Below are 19258 nucleotides of genomic sequence, written 5' to 3'. Positions count from 1 at the left end.
AGAGATTAAAGAATAGTGGGATGAGGTGAAGTGCCTTCACTTTGCTCAATCTCTCTCCAGAGCCTGAAAAGCCGGGTGTGGTGTTTACAGTGAAATGCAGAAAAACAGGGTGATTGAATGCAGAATTCCTCAAGGGAAAGAAAAAAACTTAAGAAGTGAATAGACTGAAGGGGGAAAAAGTGACACAATACTGTATATATGTGTTTATACTCTGGTGGTAATATTCACAAAGCATGTCTTTATGGATTAGCTCAGCATACTGCAGGGTACAGAGGCAGTTAAGTGAGACAGAGAAAGTACAATAGATGTAGATGCTCTGCTCTTTGTTTTTCCACTTCTGCTTAGTTGTGGTAACACAGATGTTACATAATACAACATTTAAACTGAGTGTGCTGTAGGGACAGAGGTTGCTTTGTAGATTAGATTTGTAGCCACGCTAGCATTGTGTCGGTTGGTCGGTCAGTCCACCACTGAAATACAGTATCTCAACAACTATTGGAGGGATTCTCATGAAAGTTTGTTCGTTGTCCCCAGAGGATGTATCCTAATGACCTGGCTGACTCTTCCTCCAGTGCCACCATCCATATGTGATCCGTCCTCACAGGTTTCATGCCCATGACATATAATCATCACTTTGTGCAGCAGAATTTAGTTTTTCATTATATCCTATATTATTATATTATTATATTATAGCTTTAGTAATTGTCTGACGACCCCTAAGATTCATCTCATGACCTCCAGGTTTGAAACCAATTATTTTATAAGTGGATTTCCTCAAATTTTCCATTTGTGATCCCTATTGACTTTGGTGATCCCCTCACTTTTATCTGTAGCACCACTAGTATGTTGATATTTGAAATGTCTCGACAATTACTGGATGGATTACTATGAAATTTAATGGAGACATTCATGTCTCGCTCAGGATGAATTGTAATAACTTTAGTGATGCCTTAACTTCTCATCATGAGCCATCATCAGGTTGAAACACTTTGATTTGTGACCATATCACATACTATTAACATTCCCATCAGCCTCAGCTGTACTTTGTGTTTAATGCTAATTAGCAGATGTTAGCATGCTAACATAAACTAGTGAACATGCTAAATATTACATTTGCTAAATGCCAGCATGTTAGCATTGTCTTGGTGTGCATGTTAGCTTGCTGGTGTTTACTTTGTGGTTATGGCTTCGCCGTGTTTATGATAATGTTTTATTATTGTGTTTTATTGGACTTTGGTTCATTAATTTTCATATGTGATCATTGTTCTGTTAACATGACCTCCCTTGAGCCTGGTAATCAAATGTGATCTAAATCTGGATGTTTTAAACAGAAAATAACAAATACAACAGCAATATCTTAACATTGACTTGAGTTACTGTGATTTTCTTGTCTGCTTTCTGTGCACACTGTGATCAGATCTCCCTTTTTCACAGGCACCATGCAAAGCTGGTGAGTAGGTGGTAGTTCTATTGTCAGTAAACCCAAACATGGCAGGTGGAGGGTCCCCACAAGTGGCATTACTGTACAGCCTGTACTTAGTTTTCTTACTTTTACCTTCCAGAGAAACGTCTTCCACGACTGTCAGAAACAACAGAAGTGACAAGCTTCTCTTGCATGCTGGTACAGAGCAGTAGAGATGACATTCCTGCATAGAGCTGTGCAGTTTTATACCCATGGCTGGATATTTTCTTACTAACGTGAACACAATGTAAAGATTGCATTTACACCTGGCTGACCATGTTTTTGCAGTTTTCCTGATCCTTAACATTTTGATGCCAGGTGTAAAAGGCTTAAGAGCTGCCACAGATTTTTTTTCTGTATGTTAACACTTCACTCTCTCCTTCCTTTTCTTAGGTGAAAGCCCTCACCCTGTTTGTGACCCATTATCCTCCCCTGTGTGAGTTGGAACGAGTGTATCCTGAACATGTGTCTAATTACCACATGGCTTTCCTACTCAATGAGCCTGATGTCACTACTGACACTGACGGTACGTGGGTGTGCATTTTTGTGTGCATATGAAAATGCTTTTCTGGTGAATTTGACTTCCTCAAATTTAGCTGCCAATCTTACTTTTGCAATTTCTACATCATTATGACTTGGCACTTGTGATTTGAGCGTGTATGTGTTGACAGATGAAGAGGTTCAGCCAGAGTTCATCACCTTCCTCTACCAGTTAACAGAAGGAGCTGCAGGGCGGAGCTACGGCCTGAATGTCGCCCGATTGGCTGACCTTACAGACTCTATACTACACACTGCTGCACGCAAAGCCAGAGAGCTGGAGAGCATAGTCAGCACCAGGAGGTAGAGTGAACACACATATTCACCCTGACCATTTGTAATAGATGGAATTCACTAATTTTACACATAAAGATCAGTTTACTGATCATAGGGAGTACATGTCAACCTGTAAAAACATTTGTATAATGTATTTTGTGGTTCTGGAGAAGCTGTTTGAAGTCTGGGAAAATAGTGTAAGCAGTGATTTGTGATACACAGGACTTTGCAACTCTGGAAAGTTATCACAGAGGCAGTTATTCAATATTTTTTTGCAATCATGGCGAGGTAATCTACCATATATTTGATAATGTGTTTTGCTGTGGCAAAGGTTGAGCCTGGGTACATTTATTTGCTGGCTCTGAATGCAGCCTAACTTTTAAACACTATCAAGTTACATTATGGGAAATGTGGGATCCATTATTTTTTGCACCCATATTAAGTACTTAAAGTCGAAATATCTCAGCCTCTGCTTCTTTGATTCCTACCTTGATTTTTCTTCATTAATCTGTCTCTTAGAAGTCTCCCTATTTTATGGAAGTGAAACACTAAATACTAGAGGAATATAGCTTTAAACCTTCTTTAAATCACAAAATATCCTGTTCTTTTGGAGATTTTCTTGATTGTGTTAAGCACCGATGTAGCCAAGGATCAAACGTGTGTCGTGAAGAAATCAAACTCAAAGCAGCTCCACCGACAGTAAATTCAGTGTTTATTTAAGCTTAAACACTGAACTTGACTTGATTCTTGTGCTAACACGTCTGAACCAGAAAATGTACCAATATTCCTGGAAAATCAGACTGGGTGCAGATTAGTGGTGCAGCTCAGACTTTATGAGATCAAGGAGTCTCACAGAAGAAAGACCTACAAGCAGGTTTATGTTATGAAGTTTTCCGGGTTGGAATTCCTTGATTGCTGCAAATAATTTGGCCTGTAGTGTAAATGTAGTATGGGATGCTAGTAACTATTTTTATTTAGCCATGTTTGTGGTGCAATTTTCCATCAGCAGAAATAAGATTGTTATTTATAAATTCTTTGTTTAAAGTTCTTTTTTAAACAGTGTTATATTCCTAATCTGGTTATTAACTAAAATACAATTTTAATGAATATAAATGTGCTGGAATTGTCCAAATGTTATGTATCTTATTTATTTGTATTTATTAAGAGGAATGCACAAGAGCACAGTAGTAGGGAAAGAAGAGAAAATATGTTTTTTTAATGCTGATGTGACAGGTTTTTCTATTAGGATGAACCATAAACTGTCAGTGCAGAGATGTTCAGCTTACGATTGAGTTAGGAAGCGGAAATACGGCAAATTCTTAGTCTTTTGCTGTCAAATTGTCAGCATATTGCACTCTCTCCAAATACAGTCTTCTGTCTGTAAATGTGTACACGGCATCTCCTCCCTCTGTAACAGACAGCCTGTTGGGAGTTGACTGCTGCTTAGTCTCTTCCTAAGTAATCCTCACCATATGAAATATCTGTCAGCACACACACACACACACGCACACACATGCACACACACACACACACACACACACACACACACACACACACACACACACACACACACACACACACACACACAGAGCCATACCTCTCCATCACTGTAATCCTCCCTATATGAAATGTTTGTCCTTTGTTGGAGTGAAGCCATGCTGAGTACACAATAATCGTACACAGAGCAGTTCAGTTGCTGGTCTGAGGTTAAGAACAGGGATTTTATTGTACTCTCACACAACTGTGTGTGAATGTATTTATCCTCAACACGGGGAAGGTTATGTGAGGATATAGTAGTTTTATATACAATATTTTGTTTAAGCAGCCTTTGTCTTCGTCTCTCTAGGAAGAATAAGAAACTTCTCTCAGATCTTTGGAGGATCTCGGACAGATCATCTCTCAAGGAGTGGCTGCAGTCAAACTCTTGATATCGCTGTAGTCAACGCCAGAGAATCCAGCTGTCAGTGAAGGAGCATGCTCTAAGAAGAATGTACTTGTTCACAGAAGTAAAACTTGTGTCAGAAAGGACTCCTGATGGAGTAGAGAGGTTGTTGCTGCTCTTTTTTTTGCTAATGTACAACACAACAGTGTGTGAAAATGATTTTAACCATCTCCGGTTCTGGTTCTCACCATTGTTAGTACTATAATTGTGATAACATCAATTAAAACCAGCTGATCAAGATTTACATCAGTGTTTGGTGATTAAATAAATAATAATAAAAATACAAACTCGTCACGCTGCTCTTTGACCCTAAAAAGAGAATTTAAAATCGATGCAGCATTTCAGGCATTCTTCGATATGAGGTGCTGCAGTTCGGTTGGGAATTCAAATATGTTATGTGAGTGGCTAATGTGGCTTTTAGCCTCAGTTTATCGGAGTATGCTCAACTTCCTCTGGAGCCACAAAAGGCTTTACTGTAGGCTATACCACTTGTTTTTCTATTCTTTTTTTTGGCAGTAGTCCTCCGCAAGATTTGTAAACCGAGTTTTATGTGTAAAATCAGCCAAATTTACCTTTTTAAATAAGAACTTCAGCTTTTCTTTTGGGGCAGAAAACGAGAAGGAAACACATTTTAACCTGATAAAGCATTAAACTGTTGACTTACACCGGTATTTATCAGGGTTTAATATTGTATTCATTTACTTTTTTTTTCTAAATCCATTAATGCATTAGTTGGTGCGTGCTCTTTGGTCCAACGCTATTAATGATGCAGAAACAAATCACAACAGTACAGCTGATAAAATCTGCATTACATCTCTATCTCTCACTCACTCACTCCCACTCTCGAACACGCACACACTTACACACTCACACACACACGCTCCGCCTTTAATTCCGCCAACTCCAGCGCGCATCATAGGGGAGAGAGAAAGATAGAGAGACCTAGTGGGCGTGAGTGTTTGTGTGCGAGAGAGAGAGAGAGAGAGAGAGAGAGTTAACCACTGTCAAAGCCGATTACAGTTCATCGGGTCTGTGATTCTGCCACTGTCTGTCCACTTGAGGGTTCTCCCCTTTGTGAACGACACGCCTCTCGCTTTCTCCTTCTTGTTAGTTGTTGTTTATTTATAGAAGCGCGCTTTTTTCTTTCTTTCCGCGAGCAGCATGGATTTATTCTAGTGCTCGTGGGACTCGGACATCTTTACTATGAGTTCCTCTGCAGAAGCGCTCCCGTCGGAGGGGCAACTTTTCCGTGCGCCACGGCGCCGCTGAGCCGCGCGTCTCTCGGTGGGAAAGTTTACACGCGACCCCCGGCGACCATGGGCTCACGGTGAAAGCTCAGACCCCTCCACCCCCCTCTCCCTCTCCACTGTCCACTGTCTACTGTCTTCTCTCTTCCAAGCCGCACAACAAAAATGCAGAAGAGCGTCCGCTACAACGAAGGGCACGCGCTGTTTCTGTCGGTGGTCGCGCGTAAAGAGGGGACGAAGCGCGGCTACCTGAGCAAGAAGACGACGGAGAACAGCCGATGGCACGAGAAGTTCTTCGCTCTTTATCAGAATGTACTGTTCTACTTCGAGAACGAGCAGAGCGCGCGACCAGCCGGGATTTACCTGTTGGAAGGATGCACCTGCGAGCGCGCGCCGGCGCCCAAGATGTCCACCACCGGAAAGGAAGCGCTGGAGAAACAGGTGAGAGGTTAAAACAAAGCAGGAGGGGGTGTCTGTGTACTCAACTCCGCTGCGGATGAAAGTTCACACATGGTTTCTTATCTGCTGCTACAAGTTCCTGAAAGCTGCTCAAAGCCCACTGACAGCATGATGGGGAGAAATTGGTGCAGTCGCTGGTTGTATGGTAACAGTTAACAGACACACTGTACATTTCTGGAAGCTAATATTCTGTGTTCTTTGGATAATTGTAGATTTATATTGATTATTGCTCACAATAATGAAAACTACAAGATCAAATAGTTCCATCACACTCAAACTGACGCCCATGTAAAAAGAGAAAGTGGCTCATGCAGCACCGGAGTGAAGTGGCTGCAGCAGCTCAGCCTCTCTGCTCTCCACAGTTTCAACAAGCCCTGCAGTGCCAAGAGCTTCAAGTGCATCTTGAGCAGGTGACCATCCCCCAGAGATTCAAATGTGCAAATGGGAGCAGGCTGGTGGGAGCAGTGGTTTCTCACATGTCTTTTTTTCCAATTCAAAACAAACTGTTTTTTCTCCTCAGATTATGAAATTTGCTGGCTTCAGCAACAAAATGTGCTTGATTTGTGACCTGTTGAGTGTGAACCTAATAGTCCGTCACATTTTGATCATAAAGACAATTAAGGTACTCTGAACACCGCTTTGTGCATGCAGATTAATCAAAGAAGGTTGAAGTTTCTTTGTAGCCCTGACAGTGGGAAGCAACAGGTTCTTGTATTTAACCCCATGAATGCTATAAAGTTAGAGATTTTCATTCTACCACATGTATCACATGTATATTTTATATTTTCTTCATCCAGCACTGCAATACATCTCTATTATGTTTAAATTTGATTAAATATTCATTCCCAGGATGCCATGCTTTACAGCCGTAACATTAATATTCTAGATGTCTTGTGCTTCATATTTGCACATACTGCAGTGTGACACAGTGTCTTTAGAAACCTTGACATCTGAACTACTATTCTAAATGAAGCTCTGCAATGCATGCAACCTTAATTTATAATCACAGACCCACTGCTGAATCCTGCCGGGCTGACACAGGGTTAAGGCATTATGATTTCAAAGCAGTGAAAGGAAGGGAAATATTTTAGGCAAATCTGTTGGCGACTGAGCTCCTGGAAGTTGCCTCAGTATTGTTGCTCCAACAGTTAGGTCGATCTTGTTGCTAGGAAACATTTGAATTACCATTTGCATATGAATTTCATTGAGAAAAAATGATTGGATGGTCACAAGTATATCATCAATACTTATTATAACAATCAAACAGCCAATCTTCTTACAGTAAAAAAAATACAACAACCCTTTCCTTTACTTCATGAAAGTAGAGTCACAGAGAAAACAGAATGATTTCTGTTTCTGATCCCAGTTTTTTGCTGGCCTCAGGGACTGTGTGCATGTGTGTGTGTGTGTGTGCACAGGCACCATGCCCACCAAAATGCAGGGGGAGGGGTACACTGGAGAGCATTGACTTTTTACAGTTTGAGCAAGTATTAAGGAGACAGTAAGTGGATGCACAATTAATCATATGAGAGGTCAGAAATAGCCACCAATCATCATCACTCAGAACATTTTCATCTCCACAGCTTCCCACCTACTTATACAGTAGATCCCTGTCTCTTTAAATGTACAGTATGTGTAAAGACAATTCATTCCAGATGTATGCAAATAGGGAAGGGGCTTAAGGAAAGCCAGGACATGGTGTGGTTAATAGGGGTGTGGTTTAAATCAAGTCATACATAAAGCAGGAAGATTATGTCTTCATTTCTGAGTTGTTATTAATGATGATGAAAATTACATAATATGGTTTCAACCGCTAATATTGGCACTGATGTAAGCGTAAAACCTGTCTCCTCTGATGTTACAGAGTTTGGCAGTTATGATGTCTTATTTTCTCCTCTCTTGTTACACACTCACACCGGCTGTCTCACTCTCTCTCCCCCACCTGTCTCACTCTCACACTACAGCTGTGATGTTTAATTAGGATTATTTTCAATCTGCCCTCAGCTGAAACCTTGTGTGCTGTGTAGCTGTTTAACTACATAGCCATGCACACAGGAGGAATAAACCAAGTAACTATGACATTTCGCCTGGCTCGTGTGTGTGTGTGTGTGTGTGTGTGTGTGTGTGTGTGTGTGTGTGTGTGTGTGTGTGTGTGTGTGTGTGTGTGTGTGTGTGTGTGTGTGTGTGTGTGTGTGTGTTCTTGTGTTTTAGATGATCCTAAAGTTCAGTATGATCCTGGGTTTAAATCCCTGTGCAAGTGTTTGGTGGGATAAAGTGAGCCAAGGCCTTCCATCAGTTGCTCTTGCGCTTCACTGTTTTTCTGTGCAGTAGAAAGAGTCTGCCAGCAACCTGCAGTATCACACCCCCACAGTGAGCCACAATGCAACCACACAAATAACACACTGCCTCACTCTCTCCCTGTTGTACTCTCAGATAGACACAAACCCTTCAAATAATTTGGAGAGCATCTACACTGGTCTGAATGGTTTCCACAGCGACTATGGATGGCTGGTGTGTGTGTGTGTGTGTGTGTGTGTGTGTGTGTGTGTGTGTGTGTGTGTGTGTGTGTGTGTGTGTGTGTGTGTGTGTGTGTGTGTGTGTGTGTGTGTGTGTGTGTGTGTGTGTTGTCAAACGGTCCCTCTCAGCATCATCAAGTGTCAGGTTGGTTATTGACCCCAGAGAGAAGCACAGTTCACCAGAGGCCATGAACCAGGGGACATGACTATTACATATACAGTGTAGTCTGTTTCCAGATCGCTACACATGTCAAATTTTGCTGAGCGGTTCAAAGGCCTGGTGTCTTTGTAGGAATTTGTAGGTCTATAGGTTGGCAAAATCATCGAGAAAGAACCAGAGCCAGGATCCAAACAAATCAAGGATGAAATCACTGCAGCTTGTTTCAAATTGATCGACAAAAATTACAGCTCTAAAATCAGAAACTCTGCATTTCTTTTTTTTGCTGACACTCCACACAGATTTAGGAAAAAGTTTTATTATCATAATTTATCAGTTGGCCCCACTGGCGGTGAAAAGGGGGCAGAGTGTGTTGCTTTCCCTGATTTCCTAAATTAAATATGAAATAGAAATAGCTGAGAGCTTGGCGTGGTTTTACAACCGCATAGCTTGGAAAGTATAGCCACAATTAAATAGAAAATAGACATTGGAAGGTACAGCAGAGGTAGGCAGAGCATGTCGAATCTCAGGGTTGGCAGTTAGTGGTTCGATCTCTGGCTTCTCCTGCCCACATGTCTAGGTGTCCTTGTACGAGACACTAAACCTCCCCAATGCATGATAGCTCGCCAGTGTGTGTGTGTTGTGTTTGTGTGAAAGGGTGAAATATCAAATTGTAAAGGCCTAAAAAATGCAGCCCGGTCCGTGTTACTAACAAAATGTTACATAAGCATGTTATTGTGAGAATAGTGAAACACTGTACATGAGACTGAATAATCTAATAATCTACAGGTAATGAAAGGAAAGTTCAGTCTGAGTAACTGGCTCGGTCCGGACCCTTACATAACACATCATCAACAATTTCTGAGCGTCTTCTGAATTCCCTTGAACTATAAGTACCTTCTGTTTTTTTGCTGTTATTTGTAAGTCTCATTGGATGCCAATGATGTCACTCTGTGATACAGTATCTTTAGAAAGATGAAAGTACGGAAAATTGTTTTTTTGTGTTCACCTTGCTCTGGTGGTCGCACTGCATTTACAGTCTCTCACATGGTTCTGTCCCATTGGAAAAAAAAAAAGTTGAGACATTCACTTTTGTGACAGTGCTCCTAGCAGCCTTGTCCAAAAGAAAATGATGCCACTTTAGTAGAGTTTCTGTCCAAAACTAAGTGCAACCAGATTGTTGTGTATACTGTAGCAAAAGGTTTTTACTCACTGCCAAACCTTTGATTTGTGTATGAAGACATTACACATGTAAAATAATCAAAACCAGTGTTACTTATTTTATGAAGGAGAATCATACAATATGTTGTGTTGTGGTGTTTTCTAAAATCTCATTGTTTCCTGAAATAAATTTATCGTTTTCTGTAATGTTGTGTTTTGCACCTCAGGGCCACCATACATAGGAATTAGTAAACGCTTCAGTGTCAGTGTAAATATGAATTAGGACATGAGGAATATTTTTTGGGTGTTCCTCCAGGACAAAGATGCTTATTACATTCAAATTTCATAGTTGCAGAATTTAAGGCTCAGTATTGTCATCAACGATGCTTCAAAAGAGATGCACAGATTAGTGACCTTCCCTCCATCCATGCGTGAGGCACACAACTGTAGTACAGTGAAATAGGGACTTTAAAGCCTGTACAAGAAAGATTGATTGGATACTGTCTGATCTGGCGGCATTGGCTTTACTAAAGTCTGTTTTTGTTGAGCTATAGGCACATAGCGGTTTTCAACAGTCTCCTTCCTCATTAGAGTTAATGCAAGGCAGGGTGGGGTGACACTGTAGAGCTGAAGTGTTAGTGCTGACTTCCTGTGTGTGGATGTATGTGTGTGTGTAATTATTTCTCATTATAAAGCTCCTCAAGCTCTAAACGCCCCTCTCAGAGCCTCACGTTTTTCTGTTGCTTGCACTAATCGTCTGTATCAAGGAACCAATTCTTCCCATATTCCCAAAGTCTGATCTGCTTTCCTCCGCAGGCTGCTTTTCATTTTCCTCTACGTTTTGTGCCAAGTGTTAGAGCCATTAAGGACCTCATTAGTGTCAGATAAGAATTTAAAACTGGCATCTGTCTTAAGATACGTCTCTTGTGTTTGAAATACTGCTCTAATCAAAGTACGGATGACATAGAGAGGGGATTTTACTTTCAGGAAAACACTCCTGGTGCAACAGTTGTATTCATATATCAAAATTTTAACATGCACTTCCTCCCAAATTGTCAAATGTTCATGAAAAACATAAAAAGAAGTAGCACAACATTTTGGGAAATATATTTATTTGCTCTCTCTTCTGTGTCACGTATGGAGCTAGAGCCAGGAGACGATTAGCTTAGCTTGGCATTAAGACTGGAAGCAGTGGGAAAAAGCTAGCCTTGTTGCATACGACTATCTCTTTCGGAACAACAGCTGGGAGCAGTGACATCCCAAAGTCTTGTTGTTGCTGTGGGGATGCCACACAACCAACCAGGATAAACTATTGAGCCTTTAAGGTATTGGAGGTAAATGTTTTGACCTAGACATGATATCTGTCTTCTCAATGAACTCTCAAGAAAGCAAACTGTATTCCCCACAATATTAACTAATATTTCATATCAACAAATCAAATGATAATGTGTAATGTGAAAGGGCTCGCTCATAGTGAATAACCCTCAGGTTTATGTCTTTCAACTCTGTTTTTATTTTTATTTTTTTTACAGCTTGCATCTTAACTGTGTTGGTTCACTCTCACTGCTCTCTTTAGTGTTTTCTGCAGCAAGCAGCTCTTTTCAGCGAAAAGCTCTAAAACCCCCCAGAACACTACAGTTGCACAGTAAGTTGTGAACATAGTGGAGCATTTATCTGCTAAACTTAATATTGGACTTTTAATAATAAGCTGCTGTTTGCTAACTTGTTCGCCATGTCTACCATATCAACTTTATGAGATGATATGTCAAAGTTGTGCTGACAGCTTGTGGCATTACCCCCAAGGGGGAGGGGCTATAAGTGCTGATGTGGAGTGGTGGCACAGAGCAACGGAGACACACTTCCCACGAGGAATGTATAAAATCAACTGTAGCATCAGGTAATAGGATTGTCAAATAGTTCCATGTGTCTTTGTTGCTGCTGGCACTCTCAAGTCTCAAGAATATAGTAAAACGGATTTACAGTGTGTTTAGACACCTCTGCTGTTGCACTGTGGGAGCCGTAGAACAAACTCTCCAATCCAGAGTCTATTGCAATAAGGCAGCAGGATGTTTCCCAACTATTCCTCCTGGCAATGGAATGACAGAGCAATAAATGTGTAAGATGAGAGAAAAAGCTTGATAATAACCACATATTTTATGTGTGTATACATGTTTGTTTTTGATTTATTTTGAGTAGGAGGACAGGCACTGAAAGTAAACAGTGTAGGAGGGGAGCAATCTGTTTAATCTCCAGATAAACTGACAGGTAATCCTTGATCAGAGTGTTCTGAGGTAGGTATAACAGTTATTAGTATACTTAAATATAGTGTGTGTATTTGTGTGTGGGTGTGTGTGTGTGTGTGTGTGTGTGAGAGAGAAAGAGACGGAGCGAGAGAGAGAGAGAGAGAGAGCAACATACTTTGTTATAAGAACTTCTTTGTAGGAAGTGAACAGCATGGAGGGCAATGAAGAAACAGCAGGATGTGGGATGTTGATTCAGTGATTGTCACATTAGCTGGTACATCATTAGTTGAATTCAGTGGTTACATAAAGTACTGCCGTAATGTTTTGTATCTCTTCACAGTGACAAGTCTCTAGGAAATTAAAAATCTGTTCTTGTTCTGAAGTGAAGTTAAGGTTTTGGGGTTTTTGAAATTACAATTGAGTTTTACACGGATAGAAATATAAAAAGAGAGCAATAAAAAAAAATCAAACATGTTAGAACTGTCACGTGTCATATATATAGAGATTTTTGTCAGGTTAGGTAAAATACTATATAAAAAAGGAAAAGAAAAAGTCAGGCCAAGAGTCAGGTAAGAAGACTGTTAAAGGTCCAGTGTGCAGGATTTAGTGACATCTAGTGGTGTAGTTGCACAGAATTCACACAATTTCCTCGTTTCACCCTCGCCTTCAAAGAGCTAAACTGTGGAGGCCACGAAATACGGCGGACTTTTATCTGTAGATAAAAACGGCTCATTCTAAGATAACAAAAAAAAACATTACGATTCTCATATTCACTAATGAAAACATTCCCATGCATATTATATTCCATTTCTGACAATAGATCCTCTTAAATGTTACACACTGGACCTTTAAGGGTACAATCAGGAGCTGGTTAGCCTAACTCAGGAGTTTGTCAGCTAAGCTAAGCTAACCAGCTGCAGGCTCCAGCTCCATATTTACCGTATGCACATGACTGTCATCAGTCTTCTTATCTAATTCTCTGCAAGAAAGCGAATCAGCTATTTCTTGGCTGGGAGCAGTGAGTTTCTTGAGTCTTGTCATCACTGCGAGGTCGCCTGGCAACCAGAGAAAACTCCAGGAAGGTCTCATAAAACGGTTCAAATGGTTGTTTTTACACCTTTTGGCTTTTGCCAAAGTTTAAAGATATAATTTCTTAACTCGTGAACTTTAGAGGGGTTGGTATCCAATCCAATCCTATCCACTTTATTTATATAGCATGATTTTAACAAACACAAGGTTTCCAAAGTGGTAGTCAAATTTTTGTCACCTTTTGACAAAGCTAAGCTAGCTGTTTCACCCACTTTCCTGTTTTTATGCTAAGCTAAGCTAACTGGTTGTTGGCTGTAGCCTTTTATTTAACAGACAAATATATGTATCCATCTAATCCATCGAGTCTCAAAAAACCGGCAAGAAAACAAATACACATATTTTCCAGAATGTCAAACTATTCCTTTACAGAAGATGTACTGCATATATTATGGATGACACCTGGACACAGTCAGCCTACTGTTACTGTACAGTACGAATGAGGTAAAATGTTATCTTTGAGGGCCCAGGATTTTCATGATAATAGCAGTTGTGTTTCTTTGTTCTTGTCCTTGGAGCATTTTATGAAGCTACATTCAGCACAAAAAAGACATTATTGCCCCTGTGGGAGCACGACAGGAACTGAGAAATGAGAGGAACATAAAGAGGAGAGAAGCAGATTGTGAGTCTGATCCAGAAGACTGGTGGGTGGAAAAAGTGAACCCATACCCCTCTCTCTTATTTATCTCTCTAAATCTTCTCACAAATGACTTTTATTGTTTCAGTAACTGATTTCATCCTTTATAATGGGCAATAACATATTATGGCTTTACATGGAAATTCCAGATAAGCTGTTAAACAGGTTATCAATGAAATTCCAGTCTGTTATGAAAGCCATAAAGGTTCTGTCTGCACAATGTCTCAGCTATTTTGAAAGACACCCACGGTGTTAGAATATTATGTACCTTTTAATTACTCTTATTGGGTTTTTGTGCCTCTTTTCTGATCTGAAAGCATAATCGTGTGTGTTGTTGTTTTTCCAGAAGGATATTTACATGCCCTGTGTATGGTCTTTTCAAGCCCAAATAAGATATATGATAATTGTTGTGAATATGAAGCCAATAATCTCTTGCTGATATGTTTGAGGCATTGTGTTCCCCCATGAGAACGGCCCACAACAGGTGGTTTGAGATTAGCTGCATTCACAATCAGTACATGTGGTTTTTTTGTAGTATCTCATTTTCTGTTTTCTTCCAAGGGAAACACACGGTGTCTGTTATCCCCCCCCCCCCACACACACACACACACACACCTACAGGAAATCCAGTTTATAGATTATTTAGGTGTCCTCTGTAGTCTCACACACACACACATGAACATAGTCTGCTCTCTGTTGTATTTCTCTCTGACGGTAATTATCACCCTGTGGGACTGCACTGAGCAGTCCCTGGTTCATCACAGCAGCGCAAAGGTGGAGACACACACTATACAGCTTCTAGTGGAGCCTATTGTATTCAAACAGCTTATTAATGATTTTTCCTTTCTACCTTGTAATCAGCGCATATGGAACTCTAAGGAATAAGATGATTCAAAAACCTGTTTCTGCTCAGAAACCTGACCGATGTTAACCACAAACACACGTGACAAAGTACACACTGTCAGCCAGTTAAAGATTTTTCCTGCAGCACTGGATTATATTTGATAAACTTTCACTTATTAACTGGTGCTATGCAGTTGAATAACTTTTATTGTCCTGTGATTTTTATGCATATTACAGTTTGTGCTTGTCCTGTTGCATACTTGCTTGTAGTATTTTTTTATTCAATGGTGGCATGTTTTCTCTCAACCCCTGCCTTCATGCAAATCAAGTGAAACACACAACCGCAAACACACACTATATTTGGATTGGAGGTGACACAAGGCAGTAGCGCAATAATATGTTTTTGTAACCGACATGGCTGCTAGTTCTGCTACCACAATTATTGCTTTAAGTTTGTGTTTAAAAGGTGAATGAACACTTTTATATGAAGTTAATTAAGCTAAAAGAGTAGAGCTTTGGAAGACATTATTATTGATTTTTTACCAGGTCTATTTTGTGTTGTTGAACTCACTGTGAAACGTTTTTTGGGGATTTGTGAATGGCAGACTTTTTCCTGCTTATATTTAAATCACCATGCCAGTGGTGTTGCATGTTCTTACAATATATGTACGGTATACTGCAGCACAGTTAACCATTTGCAAACCATACTGCTGTGTTTTACAACAATCGTTTCTACTTGTCTCTTCATCTTATTTTCTATTGTGATTTCTATTCATTTCAGTATGGTAATGAACGTCAAGTCCGCAGTATTTTTTTTGGTCAAAGTTATTATTCTAATGTAATGGAGTGCTGACTTTTCAAGTCAATCTGCACTTTATGTGCATTAACACACAAAAACAAAACATATGCAAACTGTATGTTAACTGTGATCGATTAAACAACTCAAGCCTCTACATACCTATAGTCCTTTTACACAGTTGTTTTCACTTATAAAATATGAGTCAGGACTGCATGGGCAAGTAATTGGCAATTCCCAGCATCCACCCAACTTCCACCTGACTAGAGCTGTAATCAGCCATCTTAATGAAAAACACACTTTCAGGTATACACGGTCTTTAAGAGACGCAACTAAAGATCCATAACTGCACAGAACACACTCTAAAAAGGTTTAGTATTTATGATTTGTTGCCAAAACCTAAAAAGATACTTTGTTCTTCTGTTCCTTTTCCTACAATATACACTATATGTACTGTAAGTGAGTGTGTTTCTTTCTTTCTTTCTTTCTTTCTTTCTTTCTTTCTTTCTTTCTTTCTTTCTTTCTTTCTTTCTTTCTTTCTTTCTTTCTTTCTTTCAACCAGTCTTTTAATGGAGATCAAATCTTTAACACTTGCAGCACAACTCCTTCTACCCACTGAAGCAAACAACATCAAAGCAGTAAAATGCCAAGTTTCTTTGAAAGGCTGAGTGAGAGTCGAAAAAAACAAAAAAAAAACAAGGTCCATCTGTAGTATGGTACAACAAAATTTGGCCTCTTATCAGTGCAGATGCCAAAGCAGACAGCAGTGTTGCATCATTAGTGGCTATTTCAGTCCCTAATCATCAGTGGATCCCAACAGTGATTCTGTCATCTCTGTTTTTAAATATTTATAACAGATGAGTATTTCTGGATCCCCTAGCCATCGTTTTCCTAATGAATCTATTACAACCAAGTCTAGTTTCATCTTTGACTCTTTAATCTTTAATAAAGAATAAACAAATAAAATCACAGTCCCACCATGAACCTGGTGGTTTGTGTGTTGTGTGGTAGGTTTTCCTTTCCTGACGCTCAGTCTCTGTTGGACAGTGAAAAGTAGTCAGTTTCTGTTCAGAGCTTCCCTCTCCTCACCTCTGTTCTCACAGCAAGCAGTTTTAAATGACTGACCTGAAATTGCTTCTGAATAATAAAATTTGCTGCCCTTCATTGTGCCTGTCTCTTTCTCAGTGGTGGTAAAACACACTCCTTTGTGTCATGCTGTCAGCTTCACAGTCTCATTTTATATAATAGCTGTTCTTCAGATTAGACAAAAAAAAAAGAGTTTCAGGTGAGTGGTAAATTGGTCGTTAGTGACATAAAGAGTGAAAGAGAAGGAAAGGGTCTTTGTCTTTTGCTTTTCCTCTCTGTCTTTATTTGTTGAAATGAAATTTCTTACAGTACAGTGAAGGCCCTGAGGGATGGAGGGTACATCTGAGACGATTTGAAGGGAGTGAGAGACGGTAGTCCTGGATGGTACTGTAGAGCTTAGTTTTTGACTAATGAGGACACAGTACACTGTAATTCACTGCAGTGCATGTTGAATGTTTTTAATGCCATTAGGTCCTGTGGGATGCAAAATATAGAAATATGTAAAATAGAATGAAAAAAGGATTAAAAATATAGATCATATTTGAGTTAGTGAAACATACAAACAGACAACTTTAACACAAGTTAGGCAGAAGGTATAAATGGGAACACAGGACAAAACTTCTGCATTATGTCAAGTATCCTGGAATGGGAAATTATATTAATTAGAAAATATTTATGATACTTGTATTTCTACTCAACTGCAAGATGGAAGTATGCTGTTACTTTACAGATTATAAAAAATATGATCATGTTATAAAATAATGTAATGCATTATTATATGCATTCATCTGATGGCTTATAAATAGCTCTATTTTAACATTACAATGCAGCTTATATGTTAATTAATCAGTAAATAAATAAAATAATACATAAATACTGACATGGGTCATTTTGTCTGCATAATGAGTATGTTTACTGTTGTTATTCTTATAAAGTACATTTAGCAGATAGATACTTCTATACTCCTACTTTTTAGTGTAGGACTGTATTATTATTGCCATAGAGTGGTATTGCTACCTCCTTCCTTCCCTGCTTCCACCATTAAGCATAAGACAGGAGAAACCACTACAATCACTATCATTATTATCACTGTATATGTGATAATAAGGACAGGGACATCTGTGTGATCTAAGCAAGAGAATCAGTACAAACGTGGTGTGAAAATATTTGTGTTCATAATAAGGTTAAAAGGCAGATATATTGTAAGCCCTACCATATAACATGCACTGTAAACATTTATATCTATCAATATGCTTTGTTATCTTAAATGGGCAGATAACATAGGCTCAGAAAAGCCATCTAGATCTCCAAAATCTGCATTAGCAGAATTGTTTCATTCTCTGCTTGACTCGGCTGGCTCCTAATGTCTGAAATTTCAGGATGGATCAATAAATGCTTTGAATGAATAGTGGCAGCACTGAAAAGCAGAAAATGGAAGTGAAAAACACGGCGGAATCATCGGATACTGCGTTGCCATGGAAATGTTATCTTGTTAGGTAGTGACACAATTTAGAGATATGTACTCGGTTAAGAAATATTATGTAACCGCTCTCTCTTGATCCTTCTCTGTCTCTCTTTCTCCCTGTCAAAGACTGTTAGAGCGCAGATTATTGTTGATGTAATAAAATTCATCCAGCCAGTGAATCAAAATGACAGATACATAAAAAGCAGGGATAAGAGGATGGAGATGGAGGAGGGTCTCGGTGTGTGTGTGTGTGTGTGTGTGTGTGTGTGTGTGTGTGTGTGTGTGTGTGTGTGTGTGTGTGTGTGTGTTCCAGTAACCTTGCTGACTCTGTCCCCAGCCCATCCCCTCTGCAGGGGCCAAAGCCCGTCCATCCTGCTGCGGGGTAAACGTCTCTCCTCTGGACTCAGTTTGGTTCACTGAATCCTTACTGAGAGAGACACAAAGAGATGAAAGTATGAAGGGATGTGGGAATGGAGGAGGAGTGGGTTTTGACAACAAGAGAAGTGAGGATGTTGGTTGAGCAGGGCAGAGGAGGCGGAGTGGGATGATGGGTGAAGTGCAAAGAGAGAGGAGGAGGAGGAGGAGGAGGAGGAGGAGGAGGAGGAAAGAGGTGGTTTGATGACGAGAAGAGAAGAGGAGGAAGAGGAGAGAGAAAGTCCATGCACTGCTCAGTCTTCTCTGTTTTCCCTGGCTAAGAATAGCAGCTCTTCTGGTAACCCAATGCCCCAGGACATGAACATTTGAATAAAAGCCTCTATCACTTCACATAATGCCTGGTGTGTGTGCTCTACTGTAGGTGTGTGTCTCTGTGCTTGCATGTGTTGGCATGTGTCTGTGTGTAAGTGTGGGGAAGCAGTTTGAAAGGCAGATACTCAGGGAAATTCATCAGAATAATAATAAGAGAGACAGACAGGAAACGTGAGAGAGAGAGAAAAAGAGAGGGCTAATTGATGGTGATGATAATAGGCTGGTGGAGAAGAGAGGCACAGGCGAGACTCAGTGTTTTATTTCACTGAGCAAATAACTGTCATGTGTGTTGAGCCACTCACCCTCCCCCATCCTGTCTTACGTGTGCTCTGCCTGCTTCTTGTAAGGCCTCTGGAACTTTACATGGGATGAATCTGGGCAAGAAAAGAGCGTGAAAAGCAAATGTAGTTGAAATCAGTGTTTCCATATGTCTGTGCCATATGTCTGATTAGCTGTGGCTAGTGTCTCAAAGGAGCATCCAAAACATCTTGGTGCTGTAAAGTGAGACTGTGCTGGCACAACTGTTGTGGATGTGTTAGGTATCAGGGTCACAACATAAACAGCTTTTCTCTCTTTATTTTTCTCTCCTCAGCACTAC

At 40.0% G+C, this 19258-nt stretch overlaps 2 protein-coding genes across 7 annotated transcripts in view; both read left to right on the top strand.

Annotated features, from left to right (window-relative positions):
- Positions 1–4504, top strand: part of msh3 (mutS homolog 3 (E. coli)) — a 46422-nt gene extending 41918 nt beyond the window's left edge. For all 3 annotated transcript variants that reach the window (XM_051423484.1, XM_051423485.1, XM_051423483.1), the window contains 3 exons: positions 1856–1988; positions 2134–2302; positions 4122–4504. In XM_051423484.1, coding sequence (XP_051279444.1) covers positions 1856–1988; positions 2134–2302; positions 4122–4203 — 384 coding nt within the window. In that variant the 3' untranslated portion in view covers positions 4204–4504. The remainder of the gene's footprint in view (positions 1–1855; positions 1989–2133; positions 2303–4121) is intronic.
- Positions 4505–5197: 693 nt separating this feature from the next.
- rasgrf2b (Ras protein-specific guanine nucleotide-releasing factor 2b) overlaps positions 5198–19258 on the top strand; it is a 42518-nt gene continuing 28457 nt past the window's right edge. For 3 of the 4 annotated variants that reach the window (XM_051423479.1, XM_051423481.1, XM_051423478.1), the window contains exons 1-2: positions 5199–5905; positions 19253–19258. The exon at positions 19253–19258 is cut by the window's right edge and continues 101 nt beyond it. In XM_051423479.1, coding sequence (XP_051279439.1) covers positions 5630–5905; positions 19253–19258 — 282 coding nt within the window. In that variant the 5' untranslated portion in view covers positions 5199–5629. Of the gene's footprint in view, positions 5906–19252 lie in introns of all 4 variants that reach the window. The other variant, XM_051423480.1, reaches the window with a different exon arrangement.

The sequence above is a fragment of the Dicentrarchus labrax genome, unplaced genomic scaffold (genome assembly GCF_905237075.1).
Source record: "Dicentrarchus labrax unplaced genomic scaffold, dlabrax2021, whole genome shotgun sequence".
In the NCBI taxonomy this organism is placed as follows: Eukaryota; Metazoa; Chordata; class Actinopteri; family Moronidae; genus Dicentrarchus; species Dicentrarchus labrax.
Note: the sequence above shows the minus strand (reverse complement) of the source record. Positions and strands in the feature narration are given on the sequence as shown.